Source organism: Barbus barbus (genome assembly GCF_936440315.1).
Source record: "Barbus barbus genome assembly, chromosome: 26".
In the NCBI taxonomy this organism is placed as follows: Eukaryota; Metazoa; Chordata; class Actinopteri; order Cypriniformes; family Cyprinidae; genus Barbus; species Barbus barbus.
This window is the reverse complement of record NC_136754.1, coordinates 25,937,680-25,959,029: the sequence shown is the minus strand read 5'-3', so window position 1 is coordinate 25,959,029 and position 21,350 is coordinate 25,937,680. Positions and strand designations below refer to the sequence as shown.

The window sequence follows — 21,350 nt, the reverse complement described above, 5'->3', positions numbered from 1 at the left end:
TCTGTGCCAAGAGCAAAACACTTCCGGTTACCAAGGCAACCAGCTCCATCCTCTGCATGACAGCTTGTTGTTATCATCACTGAACCCAGAAGCACAGGAAATGATGTACCTGAGGAGGGAACTGATTTCTATTGCATGTCAGCATACATTTCTTTAAAGTTTCTCTATTTTTTATTTCAGGCTGGATGCAGTGCCATAATATTGTGAGGAAAAATCTCTTGGGAATTCCCTTTGTTACATCATAATGGAATAACCCAGGAAGCCTTCATTGGTCAAAAACACGTCTGATAACAGTTCAAATAAGTTGAAACACTATGAATAACCATATTCTATTTAATTATTGCACACATATAATTATAAACAAACAAAATAAATAAATAAACGCGATAGCAAGCGGCAGTCGAAACGGTGTATCGTGTATAACATTTCTGAGCAAACGTCCAGATTACAATATTTTCAGTAATATTTAATATACGCTTAATAACCATAAAAATAATGCAAGTAATTAAAAGCTGTTCACGGTTCACAGTGTTCAGGTCTGGTGAATGTACCCCAAAAAAAGTCATCAAATCAAAAGTGGACCCTTTTGACGCCCGGAAGCTGAAGTCACGTGTGATCGGCGTTGTTGTTTTTTTTTTCCCTAACGTTACCTGTATTCCGAGAAATCCCGCCCCCTGCGACAGGATTTGCTTAAAGGGTTTACAAGACGTCTGTGATTGGCTAGTGGAGATGTCATTCATCTATCCGCATGTCAAGGGCGGGGCTAGACGGGTGGTTACCCAAACACACACACACACACACACACACACACACACACACAAACAAACGTAACGTTGCGGTTTTAGTCCGACCCACTCATTCACACACCTGCGAAATAATCACCGAGCGCTTCGTAATCGTTAAATCTCAAAGTGTGGTGGTTTTATTTGGTTTTGGCGCTAATTTGCAGTTTGTTTTTATGGCGTGATATAAAATGCGTCGTTCGGGTTGGGGGCGTGTCTCCAAGCGCGATCCGTAGGACACGTTTCTTTTCCATCTGTTATCCAGGGACACTTTTAACAAGGATATTTGTTCTAACGTTACATACATTAGTAGTGAGACAGAAGCACCTGAACGCCTGTCTCCTGGTAGTGTAGATTAGACCGCATTCACAACATGTGCGCGATATCGTCTCTCTCTGTGAGGGTTTTTAGCTGTAACTGTTAGCAGTGCGCTTTCAGTTCCCCTTTCTACTACTGAAGCTGAACGGGCCCGTCTCATCTCATACTGTCCTCAAACATGGAGCACACCGGCTGCGTCAACATCTGCAGTCTCACCAGCACCTTACCGGTGATCCCGTATCGGAAGCTAACGGACCTGCACTACATCAGTAAGGGAGGTTTTGGGACCGTGTTCAGGGCGCAGCACAGCGACTGGCGCACCACAGTGGCGATCAAGTGCTTAAAACTGGATTCACCGGTCGGTGAGAGGTGGGTTCAGGCTCTACTTTGCTTCCTTATTAGCTCAAATGCACGGTTCATAAACCGTCGATTGCTGGGCTTGTTATGCCCCGCGATGGTTTCAGTCTGGTGTGACCATAAATGCTGGTTGTTGCAGGTTTTTAGGAAAGGATGCTGTGCAGATAAGCATGCTTTAAAGGTAACTTACTGCAGTTGGGAAATGAATGTATTTCTAGTTCTGTGAAAGTAGGAATGTGATGGGCTATGAGCTCTTTTGGGACAAACACTGGCTGACTGTTTTGTGCTAATAATCAGATCATGGAAAACCTTGTAAAGACATGCAAAGAAGTCAAATTCAGAAAACTTGAAAATTAAAGCCGTGAAAATATTTTGAGTGGAAATTAAGATGATAGTTTACTTAAAGTTCTGTCATCTTTTACTCATCCCTATTTATTTATTTTTCTGTGAAAAACTAAAGGAAAAATCACTGCTCACCCTTCTAGGGATGCAAAATATCTGTTTCATAATGTTTATCGACTGTTTTATTATTTATTTAATTTTAATGTTAAAAGTGGGGTAAATGAGCATCTATGGCTCGGTTATCATTTCTCACTCATATAAGAGTTTTGTTCATCTTTGAAACACAAAGAACAGTTAAAGTTATCCATACCAATCGAATTTTATAAATAAAAAAAAAACATTTGAAACACGAGTTTTGGGTGACTTTCAGTGGAGAGACAGAAATCTCTCTGGTTTCATTGAAAATATCTTAATTTGTGTTTTTAAAGATGAACAAAAGTCTTATGGGTTTTTAGAATGACGTGAGGGTGAGAAATGATACGATTTTCATGTTTTGTGTGAACTATCCCTTTAATATTTCACTAAAATTAATCTTTAGCGAATCCCAAAATTACATATATAATTTTAGACTGTATACTATAACATTGAAGTGTTATAAAGTCACTTGTAGCATTTAAAATGATTGAATTTAGTTTACTGTTTAATTTATTTATTCAGAAGAATAATTTGATCATCCGTTACTATGAAAATGATTATCAGCTTATCAGTATTGTCCAGAATTGTAATATTGTGTGTTTTAATATTTAATATACTCTTTCCATGATGTTATTATAATGAATGGCCTTTAAAAAGGAAACCGAAGCACCGTAAAATATCTTAATTTATGAACCGTTCCAAGATGCCAAGATTTTCATAGAACGAAGTCCATGGAAGAATGGATAATTCAAGGAATAAAGGAAAAAATCGTGTAAATTCATTGGTCAAAAGCTGTGGGAAAACAGGCCGTTAATGACTTATAACTGTATCGCATGATATTATAACACATCTTTTGTTGCAGGGAAAGGAATTGTTTATTGAAGGAAGCTGAGGTGCTTCACAAAGCTCGATTTAACCACATCATCCAGATCTTCGGGGTGTGCAATGAGCCCGAGTTCTTCTGCATCGTGACTGAGTACATGACCAACGGATCACTGGATGAGCTCCTGCATGAGGTATAAATGTACAAACATGCTTCCTGTTTAGTCTGGTAGTATTAGTGTAATAATTCACTTTGAGTAATGTACAGTTTCACTTTCTGCTTTGTGGCATATAGGTTCTTGAATGTTCACTTCTGTATTTTCTTATTGCATTACAGAAAGAAATGTACCCAGTGGTGGCCTGGCCATTGAGGCTGCGTATTCTTTATGAGATCGCTTTAGGAGTAAACTTCCTCCACAATATGACGCCACCCCTTCTACACCATGACCTTAAAACTCAGAACATCCTGATGGATGGGGAGCACCATGTTAAGGTTTGCTTGAAGATGTCTCCATACCCCATTTTATTACACTTTCACATGTGTGTTTGGATGCATTTGTATTTTCCTGGAACTTGCAAATGAAAGCAGTTCTTGAGGTATTTGAACGTCGAGGTGATCAACTATTGATGTTTTTGTTGGAATTTCAGCTCTTGTTGTAAAGCGCTGAGCTCCATATTTGTCTGAATGTTATCAGAGTCAGTATCTTGTAAGCCTGCTCTTCTCATCTAGCTATTCTTTCCAGAAAGTGTCATGTTTCTTTCCCAAGTCTGAAAGTCTTACTGCTCTCTTTTAAACATGATGAGTGAATACTCATACTTTTGAAACCACCTGTTTAGCTAGTATAACATGTTATACAACTTTAAAGGGAGAGTTAGCCCCTAAATGAAAGTTCTGCCATAATTTACTCTCTGTAATGTAAATTCAATCCTGTATGACTTGATTCTGTGGAACACAAAAGGAGATATTTTTATTAATCTACTGGTCACTCTTTTACTTGCAATTACAATGGAGACTGGAGCTCTAAAGCTTCAAAAAGGGCACAAAAGCACCATAAAAGTATCATGGAAGTGCTCCATATGATTTGTGTGCAGTAATTCAAATTTTTAAAGTCATAGAATAGCTTTGCATGAAGAGCAGACTGACATTTTAGTTGTTATTCACTAAAAAGTCTTGACATACAGCCTTTAAAACCCCTGTCGTCTTTCATTGTAATTGGATAAAAATGCTAGCACAGCATTTTGTTTCTGTTGTTTTACAAAAAAAGTTAAAAACAACAAAGTTTAGAAAATGGCGATGAATGTATTATAGTGGTGCCCTTTTTAATTTGAAAACATTGAAAAACCTATATTGAGTATTCAAATTCAACCATTAACCAGCATACATTTTTAAAGTATGTAATATATTTGGTCACACTTCACTTCAGCAGTTCTCTCTATTAACTATGACTTTTGCTTCAATAAATTCAATAAATATGCCAGTAATAGGCACGCTAATAAGCAACTTGTAAATAGTGAGAATTGGTTCCTAAATGAAAGTGTTACCATATATTTTGTTGCGACTTCACATGGGATTTTCTGATCTAATGTGCATCTTGTATGTCTGTGTTTGTGAACAGATAGCTGATTTTGGCTTATCTAAATGGCGCCAGCTCTCTATCACTAAAGGCTCCAGCTCCAAACCTGCCGAAATGGGAGGTACGGTCATTTATATGCCACCCGAGGAGTACGAACCTTCCAAGAACCGCAGAGCTGATGTCAAATATGACATGTACAGGTCAGTTTCTGTAGATTTTATAAAGCTTCCAGTTTTGACCAGATGGGTGAACTTCTGAGTTTCAAATTATTTCAACTACAATCTTTTAAACTACTGCTCTCTCTCTCAGTTCCTGTATTTTTTGAGGGGGCATCCCCTTAAGACGTTCAGATGTCCTTTTTGGGCATATCCGTGGCCCGAGTCTAATGCTGACTCGGAAAAATTCCTGTCAGATGAGGGACATGTTCCACCCTTAACTTATCTTCAGAGTTCATATGGTGAGCCTGGAAATGTCAGGGAGTTTAAAAAGGCCTGGAAAAGTCATGAAACTTTTTTTTTTTTTTTTTTTTCTAGTTATTCTTATCTAAAATATTTGATCCTCATCCAAGGCATAAGTGAATGGAAAAAGTCATGGAAATTCATAGATTGACAGATGTGCAACTCTTTGATTGGTAGGGAGGAATATAGCAGTATTGGAAATTATGGGTGGATTTTTAAAATACTTTACCAATTTTTCAGAACAAAGAGAGAGACTGGGAAACAGAACAAAAAAATTCAACCAGTTTCTGGGTTTAATCATAGCTCACCAAAATTACCCATGAAAGAGGCCTTTATTGTGTCCTTCACTGCTCTGGTCAAAAAAAGGGAAGTGATTTAGAAACTAAATGTCAACTTGCCAGCGTGTCTGAGGTTTTGTGATCTTAGTCAGAGGGCATGTTGAAATTATCACACCGATAGGACAGTGTGTGTTTTATCTCCAAAGGGGGATTGCCAGATGTGGATGGAGCAGTGAAACCGTTCTCTCATTTGTTCTGTGCTTCCTTTTTCAGTTACGCCATCATCACATGGGAAGTGCTTTCAAGACGGATACCATATGAAGGTAGGGTCTATCATGAATTATAGAAACGTGTACCAATGGGTTCCATGACAGTCACATAATTCATATCTCTTACATTCTGACTGCACTTAAATGTGGCCCAAATCTGTGTGAACAAAGTGAATAAAGCATTCTTTTTAATCAGATCTTTTCTGTCAATCTAGTGATCTGGTTTAAAAAAAAAAAAAAAAAAGTTCACGGATCGGACTGAATTGGTCTTATCGGTTCCTGAGTTAACAGCCTTTCAGAGTGTTTCACAAATATGGAAATATGTTTACAGCTTGACTGTATGACATTATCATCAACAGTCACATGAAAAGAGTTTATTCAAAGCATTTTATTAAAACAAGCAAAAACTTCAGCCAAGATAAGTAGGGTCATTTTAGATTGATACATTTTTTAATGCTAATTATATTTGGGTTTTAAATTGCATTTTTATTTTGAGCTGAGTTTGTTCAAGAGCAGATTGTTCTCTTTGTGGGTTTAAGACAACAAAGCATATTTCCTCTTGTGCATCACTGTGTTTGTGGTGTGCTTTTGGTGAAGAACTTTAATGTTGACATCTGAATGTAACAATGGGACTATTTTGTATCATGAATACTAATATCAGTATGAGTGGAAGCAACAAAGAAATTAGAACTGGAACACACAAGACTAGTTAAAAAAAAAAGGGCATAATAAACAGCAGGATGCATCTGCATATGGTTTTATGACCTTTATTAGACCTGTATTATGCCATGCTTAAAATACAGGTAAAATAACAAAACCAAATTTTCATGAAGTTATAAAGACTTTCTTTGACATGAAATACTGTACTAAAATACTAATTTTATTCAGTAAAACACAAACAGCAGGGTTATTAAAGTTAACTAAAACTGTAAAAAATCTGATACTTCAAATAAAATAAATTTTAACTGGGAAATTATTATTATTTCAGCTAGTTGCCAAGACCAAGTGGTCACACTTTAGTCTGGGGGCCAATTCTCACGGTTAACTAACTATTAAGCAAGATTCCGCCACAGTAAACTCCTAATTTATAATAATTAGTAAGGTAGTTGTTAAATTTGAGGTGGATTAAAGGATCTAGAATATGTTCATGCAGAATAAGGCATTAATATGTGCTTTGTAAGTACTAATAAACAGCCAATATTGATAGAATTGGTCCCTAAACTAAAGTGTTACTGGCAAAGTTTCTCATTTTCATTTAGTTTAACTTGATGTACTAAAATGACTAAAACTAAAATTAAATGAAAAACAATTTTTAATAAATTATGTAAATAATAAAAAAAAAGAACAACAAAATTACTCAAACTTCAGCTAAAATCAAAATGAAAACATATATAAGAACAAATTCAAGATATTGATAAACTGTACTAGTACTTGAAACTAACAGCAACCAGTGAAGTCAGAATCATTGTGCAGCCCTACTCGGCACTAAACACATTTTGCTGTGTCATGTTTTTGATACAAAAAAAACGATGACACAGATTTCCTCTCATGGACACTTCCTCCTCCATTTCATAAACTGCAGCAGTTCGTCTGTCCTCTGACACTGTCCTCTTGTTCTCTCTGTGAGCAGAGGCCACCAATCCCATGCAGATCATGTTCAGCGTTCTCCGCGGATCTCGACCCGACACGGGCCTGGACAGTCTGCCAGCAGACATCCCCAGCCGAGAGACCCTCGTTAACCTCATGACCTGTGGCTGGACCGCCAACCCAGATGAACGGCCCTCCTTTCTCAGTGAGTGTCAGCCTGCGCCCCGCCTTTGACCTTTCCCCTGCTTTTTGCAATCCTTCTGAACTTGTTTGCTTCATGCTGTCACAATCCAATAGGGTGACCTGTTCTTGTGGTTTAATTATTTTAACCACAATTCAGTCATTGGTCTTTACTGGTAATTTTGTCATCTCAGGATAAAATTTGGTGTTATAGACAAGTAGAAATGTTGAGTCATTACAAGTAAAGTTTTCTCTTTTACAAACATTGCCACAGATCAGGGGAATGAGGAAATGACTGTGAACGGACAGAGAGAGCATTGGGGTCATCTTCATGCGTCATTCATCCAGAAAAGTCTATTAATCAGATAAGGTTTAATAAATCAGTATTTAAGTGTGAAAGTCTGATATCTAGATTTAGGCATTGATGATTTTTTTTAACATGCCCCATTAACAACAGACTATTTTATTTCCTAGTAAGCAGTAGGCAACATTGAGTAAGATCTTTTGCCACAGCCCTGAGTTCATTTGAGTTCAGTTTTTTTATATATGAAAGTAGTCCCAAAAAATTTAAACTGTACTCCCAAGTCCACTTGAAATGGTGATTTGGGATACACATCATGTCAGCTCTGATATGGGTCGCAGTTGAGTGCTGCTGTGGTGACGTTCTTGTTTTTATTGGACAACCTGGAAGTTAGCCTCACCCTAGTCTCGCTTAGCTAGACCTTCAGACTGACGGCTGAAGGTCTGGAATCCATGGCAGCTTTCACTGGCCAAGGCCCGCCCATGAGGCTGTTTGACCGACATGTCAAACAACCAATCACAGTTCGTTTCTTTCAGCGTCACGTTTCGGGGCGTGGAAATGTCGCCACAATAACAGACCGGTGTGTAAAACTCTCTGAGGTTTTTTTAAAGAACTTTAAATATTTCACATACTTTTGAAAATCCAGCGTTTAGTTGATCCTGATAAGCATTCATCGTCACAGTTGTAAACACGACAGCTTTCTTCTTTCGTGAGGGGGTTTGGCGTCACAGCATCTTTGTTTCCAGCCAGAACGTTAAAGAACGCGGAAATCCTGTATAATTCAACCAATCCGACAACAACTTTGAAACTCCTGAAGTGTTTCCACTTTTGTGTGCCGTATGTATCAGACGTTCAGCCAACGGACTAGCCTGAAACTAGCCTTACCCTGGTACCCCTGACAAAAACCCAATAGGATTTCTCCATTTCCTTTGGGATTATTGTGGAAAATAAACTGTGGGATGAGCAGAAGTTTATGATTCTTAGACATGTGGTTCATCATAATAATCTTCACAAATGAACAGCTTTCAAGTCTAAACACAATCAACCAATTCTCTGTGAATGCATTACATGACCACATTCACGTAACGTCACCACCAAGCTTTAGATTGTTCTTTCAGTCTTTATTTAAAAAAACATTTTCCCTGAAAGTTAGACAAGTTTGCAAGTGATTTATAGTGTACCTGGTCAGTGCGATGACATTTAATGTCCCAGAAAACCTCTACAGTCCCATTTAGCTGCTTAAGTAAATGTTTTTAAAAAAAAATCACAGACCTTATTTCAGGCATTTAACCAAAAAACCTGAATTAAACTGAAAGTGCTCAAATGCTAACCCGTTCTGGGTTTTAGCATACAAAAGTGCATCATCCCTGCAGCACTGTATTGGTGTGAAAGCAACTCTTGGAAGTGAACAATTATTGATGCCATGTAAGTTATAACAGAGTTTCCCAAACTGAGATTCAGAGGTGTTGAAAAGCTAATAATTAATTAAATCACAAAAAAAGTCAAATAAAGGTGAATATTTGTAAAATAAAAAGTAAAACACTTACTAAAATGATTAAGTATCAAATAATTAAATTGAAATGACCATGACCATTAGGCAAAATCAGAGAACTGTGAACATGCGAATGTGCATTTCAGGTCAAAAAAAAGTTTGGGAATGCTTTGGATGAAGCTAATTCTTAATATTGTTTTTGTGTTTTGTGTATTTATTTTTATTTTGTTTATTTAATTATTTTGTGCATACAGATTGTCTTATTGAACTGGAGCCCATGTTGAGAAGATTTGATGAGATTGATTTCTTGGAAGCAGTGTTGGAAGTCAAACGAAGTAAGGTGAGTCTTTGAGGGTTGGACTGACTTTGCATGGATTTATATGTGGAGAATTTGACTTTTAATACCTATTTTTGGCTACATTTAGTCAGTGGAAATATATTGATTGGATTTTCTGGCTCCTAGATAAAAACAAAACAACAACTATTGAATCTATTGTAATTTCTCATGCATTTCTTCCCTCAGTATATGAGGCCTTCAAGCTGCTGCTCATCGACTCAAACAAATGGGAAAAGAATCGAGGAAAAGATTGTGAAGGAGCAAACTGTTCCTTGGCCAGTAAGTCACTTACTTTTTGTTTTTATATATATAATATAAGTCCTGGGTTGTTGATGATTCAGTATTTAAGCTGAGATAAGAGTGTTCTGGTGTGTGTCTTAATTTTTTTGTTCATGTTACATGACAGGACACATCTGGATCAGAATCCTTCTCTTCCCAGGAAGCAGAAATTTCCCATCCGGGCTTCCTTACCATATCAAATCCCTCTCAAGGCAAGGACTCATTTCTTTTAAAAGCCATAGATCACCCAAAAATGAAATTACGCCATCATATTTTCTCACCTTCATGTTGTTCACTACCTGTGTGACTTAATTTTTTCCATGGAAATAAATTGCTGAATGGAAAAAAACATAATAGGGCTTTTCACACTTGAAATAGTTAATCCCTGTGTCATTCTAAACAGAAACCTGGCTTCTTTTTATTTATTCCTACACTTTACCTGGGATAACAATTAATCCTGTTTTTTCATAAACCGATGTTTCAATCTGTATATTCCTAACCCCTGGGTAAACATTCTTATTTGGATATACACTATATTGCCAAAAGTATTGGGTCACCCCCTTCTAATAAACAAGTTTGACTACTTTAGTAATTTCTATGAGTACAAATCTTAATGCTAAAGCATATAATGATATTCTAGGGAACTGTGTGCTTCTAATTTTATTGAAACAGTTTGGACAGTTTGAAATATATTGCACAGTTTTTCTGTGACTGCGCAAAGCATGTAATTATAGGTTGCATTAGATGCGTGTTGTTAAGCATCTAGTCATAATGTTGTAACACTGCATTGTTTTACGCTGTACAAGTTTTTGCACTACAATGCAGGACTCCAGAGCAGAGTTTAATAACAAACTAGGTCACCATGAATGTTCCTTTAGATTGACAATAACCCAGGGTTAAGCGCAGTGTGAAAAGCCCTAATGAGTAAACGATGACAATGTTGGGGGAATGTAGTCACGTGCACCTAATCTATTCGTCTTATGTCCATCTTTGGATTCTTTTAACTGGCTCGATTATTGGTGTTGTTCTACATCATCAGGTGTGTCAGGTGCTCAGGCTGGTCCGCCGGCATCATTAATGTCCCTTCCACTTGATCCTCCGAAGCCTCTCGTGGACCACTGCTCTCGGAACAACCTCAGCCCTGAAAACCAGACGGTGCAGCCCGTGTCCGACCTCAACATGCCTTACAAACCATACCCGCCTCAGAGTGAAAGTGAGCTGGCTCTTGTCATACAACCCCTCACGCTGCAGCCACACCCACAAGGTAATCACGCCTGTTAGCCAAACCTTAAACAGGGCCTAAGCATCTCTTGAATGTCATCTATATACAATGAATAAACTTCATGAAATTAGTCCCAATGTTGGAAAAATAATTTTCTATCAGTTTTCAAACTGATGGGACCAGATTGTTCGAATAGGTTATTCCAGGATGACACGAGTTTTTAATATATGGGGAAGATCCTCCAACATGTTCTCTTCGCAGAATCCCTTTATCCATTAAGCACGTTTTATTAGATTGTGCTGGTTTTAACTCTTTGAGAGAACTTTTTTTATTCAGTTAACTCTTTTGAAGAGGGTTAAAGGGGGATAGTTCACCCAAAAATGAAAATTGTGTCATTAATTACTCACCCTCATGTCGTTCCACACCCGTAAGACCTTCATTCATCTTCGAAACACAAATTAAGATATTTTTGATGAAATCCGAAAGCTATAAGGATATTACCATGATCAAGGCACAGAAACGTAGTAAGGACATCGGTAAAATAGTCCATGTGACATCAGGGTTTCAACCGTAATTTTACGAAGCTACGAGAATACTTTTTGTTTGCAAAGAAAACAATAATAACATAACTTATTCAGCAAGTCTTCTACCCAAGTTACCTTCTTCTGCCATTTTGAAGAGTATACTAACGTAATAAGCGTTGTTTACGTTCAGTAGAAAGTGCGCACTTTCTACTGAACGTAAACACTGATTATGTTGATTAAAAAAAATTATGGTTCGTAAAATTATGGTTGAACCCCTGATGTCACATGGACTATTGTAGGACAGACTACTATTTACTATCTGCTATTTGGACAGAATTTTCATTTTTTTGGTGAACTAACCCTTTAAGCCAAATACAGTTTTGGAGTTTTTAGAAAAAGAAAAAAAAAATGTTCTCGCCATGAAAATAGCTGCAGAAGCTGGAATGGCATTAAACACAAACAAATTAAACTCTCGACTGTCTTTGACTGTGACTGACACTCTAGGTCCAGCGGCTCGCTGGATTGCTGCTCGAAGGGAGGACATCGTGCGGCAGATGACGGAGGCGTGTCTCAATCAGAGTTTAGACGCTCTGTTGTCCCGGGAGCTGCTGATGCGTGAGGACTATGAACTGGTCGTGAACCAGCCCACGCGTACCGCCAAAGTACGGAAACTTCTGGACACTTGCGAGCGGCACAGCGAGGACTTCTGCCGTGTGGTGGTGCGGAAGCTCCAGGACAACAAACAGATGGGCCTGCATCCCTACCCCGACCTCAGCACCACCAGCCCTCCGCCGCCACCTTATACCGCCCCCAGCGCCACCTTCCTCTCCAGCTCCTTCAACAACACACAAAACTTCTGACCTTCTCCCAGCTCCCAATCACTGCTCTTGAACCGGAGCTCTGTGAGTCCTTCTTTCAGTTAAGGATGGTTCCTGTTCACACGCTGTTATATTTGTTTGTGCTGCTTGGCCGATACTTTGTGTGCCTGGACAAGTGCTTTTGCCCCTGTGGTTAAGGTGTTGGTGCCTATGACACACTTTTTATGGTATCAACTTGAACGCATTGTACAGGCAGACTATGGTGAAATAATCACTTGGCTTGTGTTGACGTAATGTATAAATCCTTGAAGAAAGGGACACAAATTTAAGCAGTACGGTGGTTTGACATTGTCACATTTTAAACCTTTATTCCAGCCATCGAAAGAATCTGGTTGCCTAAGCAATCGATCCTGCACTTTTTTCATGCCAGCAAACTTAGTAAAATAGAAGACTTGAGGTAAAGTTATAAAGAAAAACACACCCTCCTGTAATGCCAAGTAACGTCCATATTACTGCACAGTTACATGTCTGGACTTGATGAAAACTCATGTGAATCAGCGGTTTCGTTCTTCCTTTTTGTAAACCAGTGCTTGTTTCCCACAGTGGCACTCAGAGTGAGGGCTGTTGGTTGTTTCGCTTTGTGTTGAGTGCTGTGTTAGGGTTGGTGGACAGATGCAGACCTTAGTCAGGGTAGACGCCGTTAAGGCTTTGATGGTTGAAAGTTACATTGTATCCAATGGGTTCAGTCAACAAATACGTCTTGAGAATTAGACATGATCTTGAACATCACATTTTGAGCAGATGCTATGCTGCATACTGTGTATCGTGGCCCTTTTTCATTTGCATCACTTTAAATAAGAAGTTCGAAATAAAGTCCATTGGCACACCAGTGGTTTGATGGTTTGGTCATGCAGGGATAGTTCACCCAAAAACAACGGTTCTGTCAGCATCACCCTCATGTCTTTCCAAACCTACATGACTTTCTTTTGAAGAATGTTTTTATCAGTGAGGTTAGCTCTTTTCCTGACACTTTTTTTTCCATTGAGTCAATCAGATGTCATTCTTTCCTTGCTGGCTACTGTAGCATCCTGTTCATAAGCAATATTAGACAACACGCTTGATGAAGCCGAATCAATCCAGGCTGAATAGGGCAGTACACTGGAGTCTATAATGATGGCGTTCGCACAAACTGGCTGAGGCCAGCATTACTTACAAGCCTTTTCTTCTCTTATGTTTTTGTTGTTCTCTCATGCCATGTCAGTCATGCACAGAAGCTCCTTTGCACCACTGAATAAAACAAAAACAAAAAGGTAATTGTGACTTTTTATCTGACAATTCTCACCTTTTTTTCTTGCAATTGTGAGGTTACATCTTGCAATCCTGACTTTTTTTTTTCAATTGTGTGATATAAACTCGCAATTGCAGGTTATAAAGTCAGAATTGCGAGACATAAACTCGTAATTCTATGAACAATCTTTGTTTTAGGGCTTTACAACTCTCAATTGTAAGTTTATATCACAAAAAATTAAGTCAGCATTGCGAGTTTGTATCATGCAATCCCAAGAAAAAAAGTCAGAATTGTGAGAAGTCACAATAACCTTGTTTTTTTTTATTCAGTGGCAAACGGGCTTCTATAGTCAAGAGCATTAACTCAATAATAAACAGGATAATCAATGACCTGCTTATTGAACCTTATGCGGCCCAGAGTTGTTCACACTTCATCTTAAGTGTCTTGGATAAGTTCTTTCTTCGTAAGTATTGTGCCACTGGTTATCATTGACTCCAGATGTAGCAGCAGACAGAGGAAGTTTACAGCACTTTTAATACATAAAATAGACTCTAGCATGAAGCAACCGTATTGAATATACTGATGTTTACATCACATCTGGATAGATTTGAAGAAACGCTACTGGCGAGATGCTTTTATCAAGGAACAAATAGTTTTGCGTGCTACTGTTTATAAAACCGTTGCCAGTTTAGACCAGCAGTTTTTTGCCATGTTGTTTGAAGTTTTGATTTCCGATGTTAATTATGCTTCCTATGTTTTAAATTATTTAGAAACTGAACCAAAGGGAATGCCTAGAGCTAGCACTGTAAATATCGTCTCTACTGATCTTTAAGCAGAACACAAACTGAAATTCAATATCTTTTTTGCTTGACCGATGAGCCAGTCATGTTTTCTCTTATTTAGTGTTTTCAGGCATTGAATTCCTGTGCTGGTGGGTTTAGCATGCGTCTGCGCTGTAGACTTCCTGTCTGTGCAAACAGGCATTGTTTTAGAGGCCTTATCGTTACAGAGGTGGTGTATTTCCCCTAGATTGATTACGTTAGTCCTCTGGAATGCACTGATATTGGTTGTTTTATGTTCCCTTCTCTAAATCGGTCATGCTGTAGTTTTGGACTTGATTTCGGTTGGTGTTTGATGTTATTGACTTGTTTTCGAGGCAAGAATCAGATTTGTAGTTAATATTTTCTTTTTTTGAGCAGAAAGGATCAGTCTTTTTATTACAGATTTTTATGTTGACTGTCCAGGGTTTGGGACCATTTACAATATAAAGAGTATTTGTGGTCTGTTATTATTTTGTATTTATTTATAGACTTTCTCTGTGATAATTTACATGCATCTTAAGTTTTTTTTATCTATATAGTTTTGAAAATATCACTTGCTTCTCAGTGCTGTGCCATTCCGGTGATGCTATGAGGCTGAATGCATCTTTAGATTGTTCAGAGGCTGAATATACTTTAGCACTCATTTTAGCAATATATCAGACATTGCTTAATGCAGAAAATATGTCTGGATGCAGAAAATTAGCATTTTTGTTCATATCACATTCAAAATCACACAGGCTTGGGATTTTTTTTTTTTTTTATGACTACTACTGATATCAATGTTATTATTTTTTTGCCTTGAAGCTCTTAGACTTCAAATCTAAATGGCTTGTCATCTAATATAAAATGACAATAATGTATAGCATATGTAGCAGTGTACAAGTAGCATACATCTGTGCTCTGGTACTATGTGAGGAACTTCCACAAAAATGGTCAAATTTGAAGTGTTATTAAAATGTGTAGAATTTCCTGAATGTGTGGGGTTTCTTGTTTTTGTGTTACCTGAAAGTACATTCTGAACTCTTCTATTCCAGAACTGTTTACACCATAGTTGGTACTAATCTGGATTAAGCGTGACCTCTCTCAACAATAGAGTGCTTTTGAAATCTCTCTTTACCTACAAAAGACATTTCTCATTGATTTGCATTAGAATTATTGGTCTCTTTGATATCTGGGGCCATATTCACAAACTAATTGGGGGGGGGGTTACTAAAAACATACTGTATCTGAAATTTATCAGCAACTCTTAAATGTGGTAATTTTAGAATTCTTAGATTTTTTGTTTGTTTATTTAAAAAGAGTTCATAGATCATTCTAAGGCTGAAAATAAATCTTAAACCCAAGGATGAGACCTTTTTGTATTAAAGAAGTCTCTTATGCTCCTCACAGCTGCAATTATTCAATAAGAAATACAGTCAGATATATTTATGAATATTATTTCTGTGATGCAAATCTGAATTTAACATCATTACTCCAGACTCCAAAGTCACATGATCCTTCAGAAATCATTCTAATATGCTGATTTGCTGCTCAAGAAATTATTATAAATGTTTAAACAAAAACAAAAACTTTTTCCCCCCAAAGTTTAAAGTTTCAATGGAACCATTTATTTGGTTCCAAAGCATTTATTTGAAATAGAACTCTCCTGTCATTAAAAATGTCTTTACTTTGACTTTTGATCAATTTAACGCCTCATTGCAGAAAACTAGTATTAATTTCTTTCTTCTAAAATATTTATCAATCCTAAACTTTTGAATGGTCGTATATAGGCCTACTTTTCTGTTAATTTGACAAATAGTGGTTCCCTGTCGACCAATGAGCTTGCATGATGTAAGAACGCTCATTGATATAACAAGAGGGCCACCTCTTACCTTCAGGTTTCCATTCTTTCCTTCATAAAACATTTCTTTGCAGTTTTGTTAACAGGTTTTAAGCAAAAACTCTTTGAATAAGTCCTATTGATGAGACAAAAGATGTTTGTGAATACAGACCCTGGTAAATAAATGTCTAACACTGAGACTTTTCATCGATTTTATCATCTGCCAGGCAAAAATAACCCTTGTGGGGTTTGATCATTGAATATGTATCTCCTTGATTATGTGTGTTGCACAAACCGTGCAGAACGAGTTGCACAAGTTGAATACTTGAGGTGAGAGGGTTCATAGCAATAGTGCTGATTGTCTTAGCAAACACCTCCTAATAATGGAGAAACAGCCTGTCTTTAAACTGAATTCTAGAGCAGAGCCAGAACTGGAATCGATCAGATAACAAAGGCAAGCTTTAGTTCAATAGGGTTTTGCGGAGCTACTTTTACTATCAATAGGAGGGGACAGGCATTCTCTCTCTCTCTCTCTCTAAGTACAGACCTCTTAAAATAGACAGGGCAACTCAAGAAGCCATATTGCCTCTGGTGGAAAAACACACCAGGGTCTGTGGTCTGGGATTGCGACAGCATTCATCCTGTTGACCCGTTACGCACTGACAGTCTAGCTTTCTTCATTCTGACCAGGATCACCATCACTCTGGAAACTTGCATAACTCACATCTTCCTCTCCACAATCCATTTTCAATTTTTCCACAGCATTCCTTCTGACATGATTAAAGGTAAAGTACAGTTTGTTTTTGGCACAACATTTAAATATATTAAATAAGACCCCAAACTAGTGGCCATTTCGATGATAATACTGGGGTTAGTGAGGGCATTGCCTGTTGGTGAAATATTTCAATTTGAAGCGATTTATATTATTAGTGTCATTATTAATTAAAAATGAATTAATTTCAAGCTGTTTTTGATTGTACTGTTTCCCAAACTCATTTGTAAAAGTGCTAAAGACAACATTAAATACAGGAATATTGGTGACAAAAAAGCATTTATTAATCTTAGTTTAATTAAAATTTTTGGTAACACTTTAGGGAACAATTCTCACTATTAACTAGTTGTTTATTAGCATGCATATTACTAGCATACTGGCTGTTTATTAATACTTATAAAGCACATATTAATGCTTAATTCTGTATGATCATATTTTAGATCCCTTAATCTAACCCCAGACCTAAATTTAACAACTATCTTACTAAATATTTATAAGCAGCAAATGTATTGAGGAAAAGTTGTAGTTAATAGTTAATGCATTAACTAACAAGGAGCAATACATTTGTTGCATTATTACTTATTATTTCTTATTATTTGTGAGTCTGTATGTGTGTGTGTGTATGTATGTGTGTATATATATGAACAATGGCTAATAATTAAATAATTGCTATATTTTTATATCAGTTATATAAAAATATAGCAATTATATATTACTGATATAAAAATATATCAATTATTTAATTATTAGCCATTGTTCATTCAGCTCATGTTAATTCAGTAATATTAATAGATAATGTATTATTAAATGTTAAAATTAACAAAGCATGATAAATAAATAATGCTACAGAAATATTTTTACTGTTAATTTGTTGATTAATGTACTCGGCTAATATTAACAAACAGAACCTTATTGAAAAGTGTCACCAATATTTTTGTATATTATGTAATATTTTATGCCAATTGCAAATTTATGTTCTACAATATGGTATAGACAGATCTGTAGACCAAATATGATTTTGTTGTTCTGAATGGTTTTTGTTACAGAAGTAAAAATTCCAGTAAAAAAACAAGTAAAAAAAAATGCGTTTGGCAAATTAGTCAGAAACAAGATATCTGGGATGTTAAGGCCAAACAAAAACACTATGCTCATCATCCAAACTGCGTTTAACGAGTTTTATCAGTGATTACAGCTGTAATAGTTGTTGACTTCTTGTTCCTTCAGCATGAAAAAACTGATGTCTTTAGGCCAAAAGCTCTGTCCGGGGTCACAGGGAGACCTGGACCTGAAGAAGCCGGCTGGAGCCTGCAATGGTCCAGACGCGCCGGAGGAGAAGATGATCATGAGGAGGGAGATTTCTCTCACTAACGGCATCTGCTTAATTGTGGGCAACATGATTGGCTCGGGCATTTTCGTGTCGCCCAAGAGTGTGTTGATGTACAGCGCCTCCTACGGCCTTTCGCTGGTCATCTGGGCTCTCGGGGGAATATTTTCTGTCTTTGGCGCACTGTGTTACGCAGAACTTGGAACCACTATTACAAAGTCTGGTGCTAGTTACGTGTACATCCTGGAGGCCTTTGGGGGTTTCCTTGCTTTCATTCGCCTGTGGACATCCATCCTGCTGGTCGAGCCGGCCAGCCAGGCGGTCATCTCGCTGACGTTTGCCAACTACCTGGTGGAAGCGCTCTACCCAACCTGTCAGCCTCCGTACGATGCTGTGAGACTGATAGCAGCAGCTTGTCTCTGTGAGTCCTCTGTGAGAGAGATTGTGAATGCTCCCTCTGTAAAGTCTTGTCTGCTTTCTCTTCAAGTTATTCCAAAGAACAATACTATCTTACTAATCTTTCATCAACCACCTCTGAAACAACTTTCCTTTTCGGTTGATTGTGTTGTGTGAGATCCTGTCCCCCTTTCACCCCAAAGCCATTGTATTACCTGAGACAGCTTTTTATGTGTCCAATTCAGTGCCTGATTAGAGCATTTTTCATGATTAAGAACAATACATTATAAAGTCTTTAATGTGTTTTTTCTTGATCATGAAAAATGAATTTGTCATCTAAATTGCGCATATTACCAAAGCATTTAACATTCATCTTTGTGTTTTCAAATAGCTTGGCTAATTAGCTTAGCATAGCATTTACTCTTTAAGGAAAAGTCTTTTGACTAAGTGATACTTCACCAGAAATGTTAATGTTTGTCATTTACTTACCCTCATGCAAAACTGTGTGTCTTTCTTGCAAAAGAAGATATTTTGAGAAATGTCTCAGTGTTTAGAATACAAGTCAATGGGCTCCAATGTTGTTTGGTTCCCAGAGTTCTTTAAAATACCTTCTTTTGTGTTTGACAGAAGAATGAAAGTCAGTCAGGTTTAGAACGGCATGAGAGTGATGACAGAACTTTCATATTTACTGTAGGTGAACTAAGCTTTAGTTAAAACAAGTAGCACATTGCGTTATGTTTTTGTTCAGGCATTGAGGAAGAAGGATAGGATCATAAACAACACCTGAAAAATGTCATTTGATAAAAACATTTATAATATATTATATTATTAATGCAGATGTTATTTTAGTGATTTTATTTATTCAATATGCCTATTTAGTGTGTGTGTGTGTGTGTGAGTGAGAGAGAAATATTTTTCCACTTCTGCTGTCTTTCACATCACCTTTTTTTTTTTGTTTTTTTTACTTCACTAAATTTCACATACAGACACGTACAGTATATCCTTTGGTCTTAAATGGCATTCACAACCACTGTACTTCCCTAATGTGATTCGAGTGTGTTCCATGCCAGAATTAACCGCTTATAACGCTTATAAAGATCATCAACACGTCTCTTACAAAAAAAAGTGATGGTACAACAATGGTTTCAGATGGTAATACAATGTTACTGAATGATTACCATGTTCATGCATTATTATATTTACAAAGATCACTACGGGTCCAAATCCCATGAACTTTTTTTTGTTGGTGGCTCGTGTTGTCTAAGCCCAAGTGTAGACATTAATTTGTAATGGTTTTTGTTTAAATTTACAAATCTAGGCCTATTTAAATATCTTTTGGTTCATGTAATCTAAAGCAAACCGAGTTTGAGCAAAGTGAAAACAAAACAAGGATGAATGTGTCACTTTTCTCAGATTTGCCCAATTTTCTCTTTTGCCTGTTCTGGCACACGGGACAGAGGAGGTGTTTTTGTTTCTCTTTCCTTCTCAGCAGCTGTTGCCTTCACACAGTTTCCAGTCAGAGCTAAATGTGTTCTCAGAAGGCAGGGACATGATCCACCAGTGCATGAGGACAGCCTGTAACAACACACTATTCACATGCTAACTGAGATGGGACCTGGCACTTTCCAAGAATAGGGGACCAAAAAAATTGTTTCTTTTTGGCAAATATGAATGCTTATTGCTTAACTTATCTCAACCTCAGATCAGACATCATATTATATGAGCTGATTTATTTTACATATATCTTGTATAATGTTTGCAATCTTTGCTAAGCTATTACCAAAATGTATTTATTTTTTTGTTTTTAACAACAACAAAAAAAACTAGAAAAATACATGAACAACTGTTTGAGTTTTCTTTGGGAACAGTAGTATAAAACAAAAGCAGCTGTGCAAATTTAGCACCCACCCCCCTGGTAGACTTAAAAAATAATAATAATAATAATAAATAAAATGCATAATACAAATAAAGTAATATTATTAGATAAATAACAATAAAATAATTTTTTTACAAAGATTTTAGAAAAGATGACACAACATTAAAAGCTGAATGCCATGAATTTAAATAATATAGTGTTGTATTATTTTATTAGTTGCATATTGTTGAGAAGGTCAAGACCCTGAAGTGGAAAAGGCCAAAATCACCATTTGAAATGATTTTGATTTGATATGAATGACCTACTTTCATGCTATGTTAATAGCTTATATAACATGCTCAATAGTTCTCAGACACTATAGAGTACTGTATTCATGGAAAGTGCCTTCTGTGGTCTCTGAGAAATATAAGAGCAAAACAAAAAAGCAAGCTTTTATGTAATATCTTGAGTCATCTTTTGACGAAAACATTAATATGAAATGCCCTGATTGTCACACAGTTGATGTCGTAATGTATTTAATGTGTTCCTCCTTATTTCTCTCTCCTCAGGTATTCTGATCTTCATAAACTGTGCTTATGTGAAGTGGGGCACTTTGGTTCAAGATATTTTCACGTACGCCAAGATCATGTCTCTGCTCCTCGTCATCACAGTGGGCATCATTAAGATAATTAACGGTAAAAGTAGTTTGTCTAGGATACTGATGGGGTGGATTTGTTACGGTAAATAAGAGGAATTAAGATCGCATGAACAAGGAAGCAGCTCTTAATTATTTTCAGGTTGCGCCTACACTTGTTTGGAAAGATCCATATCTAATTAACTAGAGATCTCAGGGTGTTTCTCGTGCTGCTCAACCTTATAATTTGTTCTCTGTGTTTCTCATACTTCCTTGTGTGCACCACAGGAGAAACAAAGAACTTCAATAGTCCATTCGAGGGTTCCTCCATAGAGGCGGGCAGCATTGCCCTGGCTCTTTATTCAG

The 21,350-nt window shown here is 37.0% G+C and overlaps 1 protein-coding gene across 1 annotated transcript; it reads left to right on the top strand.

The window, feature by feature from the left end:
• Positions 1-807: 807 nt before the first annotated feature.
• LOC306846156 (receptor-interacting serine/threonine-protein kinase 2-like) lies at positions 808-21,287 on the top strand. The gene is made up of 13 exons (XM_079379289.1): positions 808-1,469; positions 2,797-2,950; positions 3,094-3,249; positions 4,373-4,530; positions 5,340-5,389; positions 6,966-7,127; positions 9,150-9,235; positions 9,419-9,511; positions 9,639-9,723; positions 10,551-10,775; positions 11,693-12,159; positions 20,920-21,045; positions 21,273-21,287. Exons 1-11 carry the CDS (start codon positions 1,279-1,281, stop codon positions 12,115-12,117), a joined length of 1,785 nt encoding a protein of 594 aa, XP_079235415.1. The 5' UTR covers positions 808-1,278; the 3' UTR covers positions 12,118-12,159; positions 20,920-21,045; positions 21,273-21,287.
• Positions 21,288-21,350: the final 63 nt, after the last annotated feature.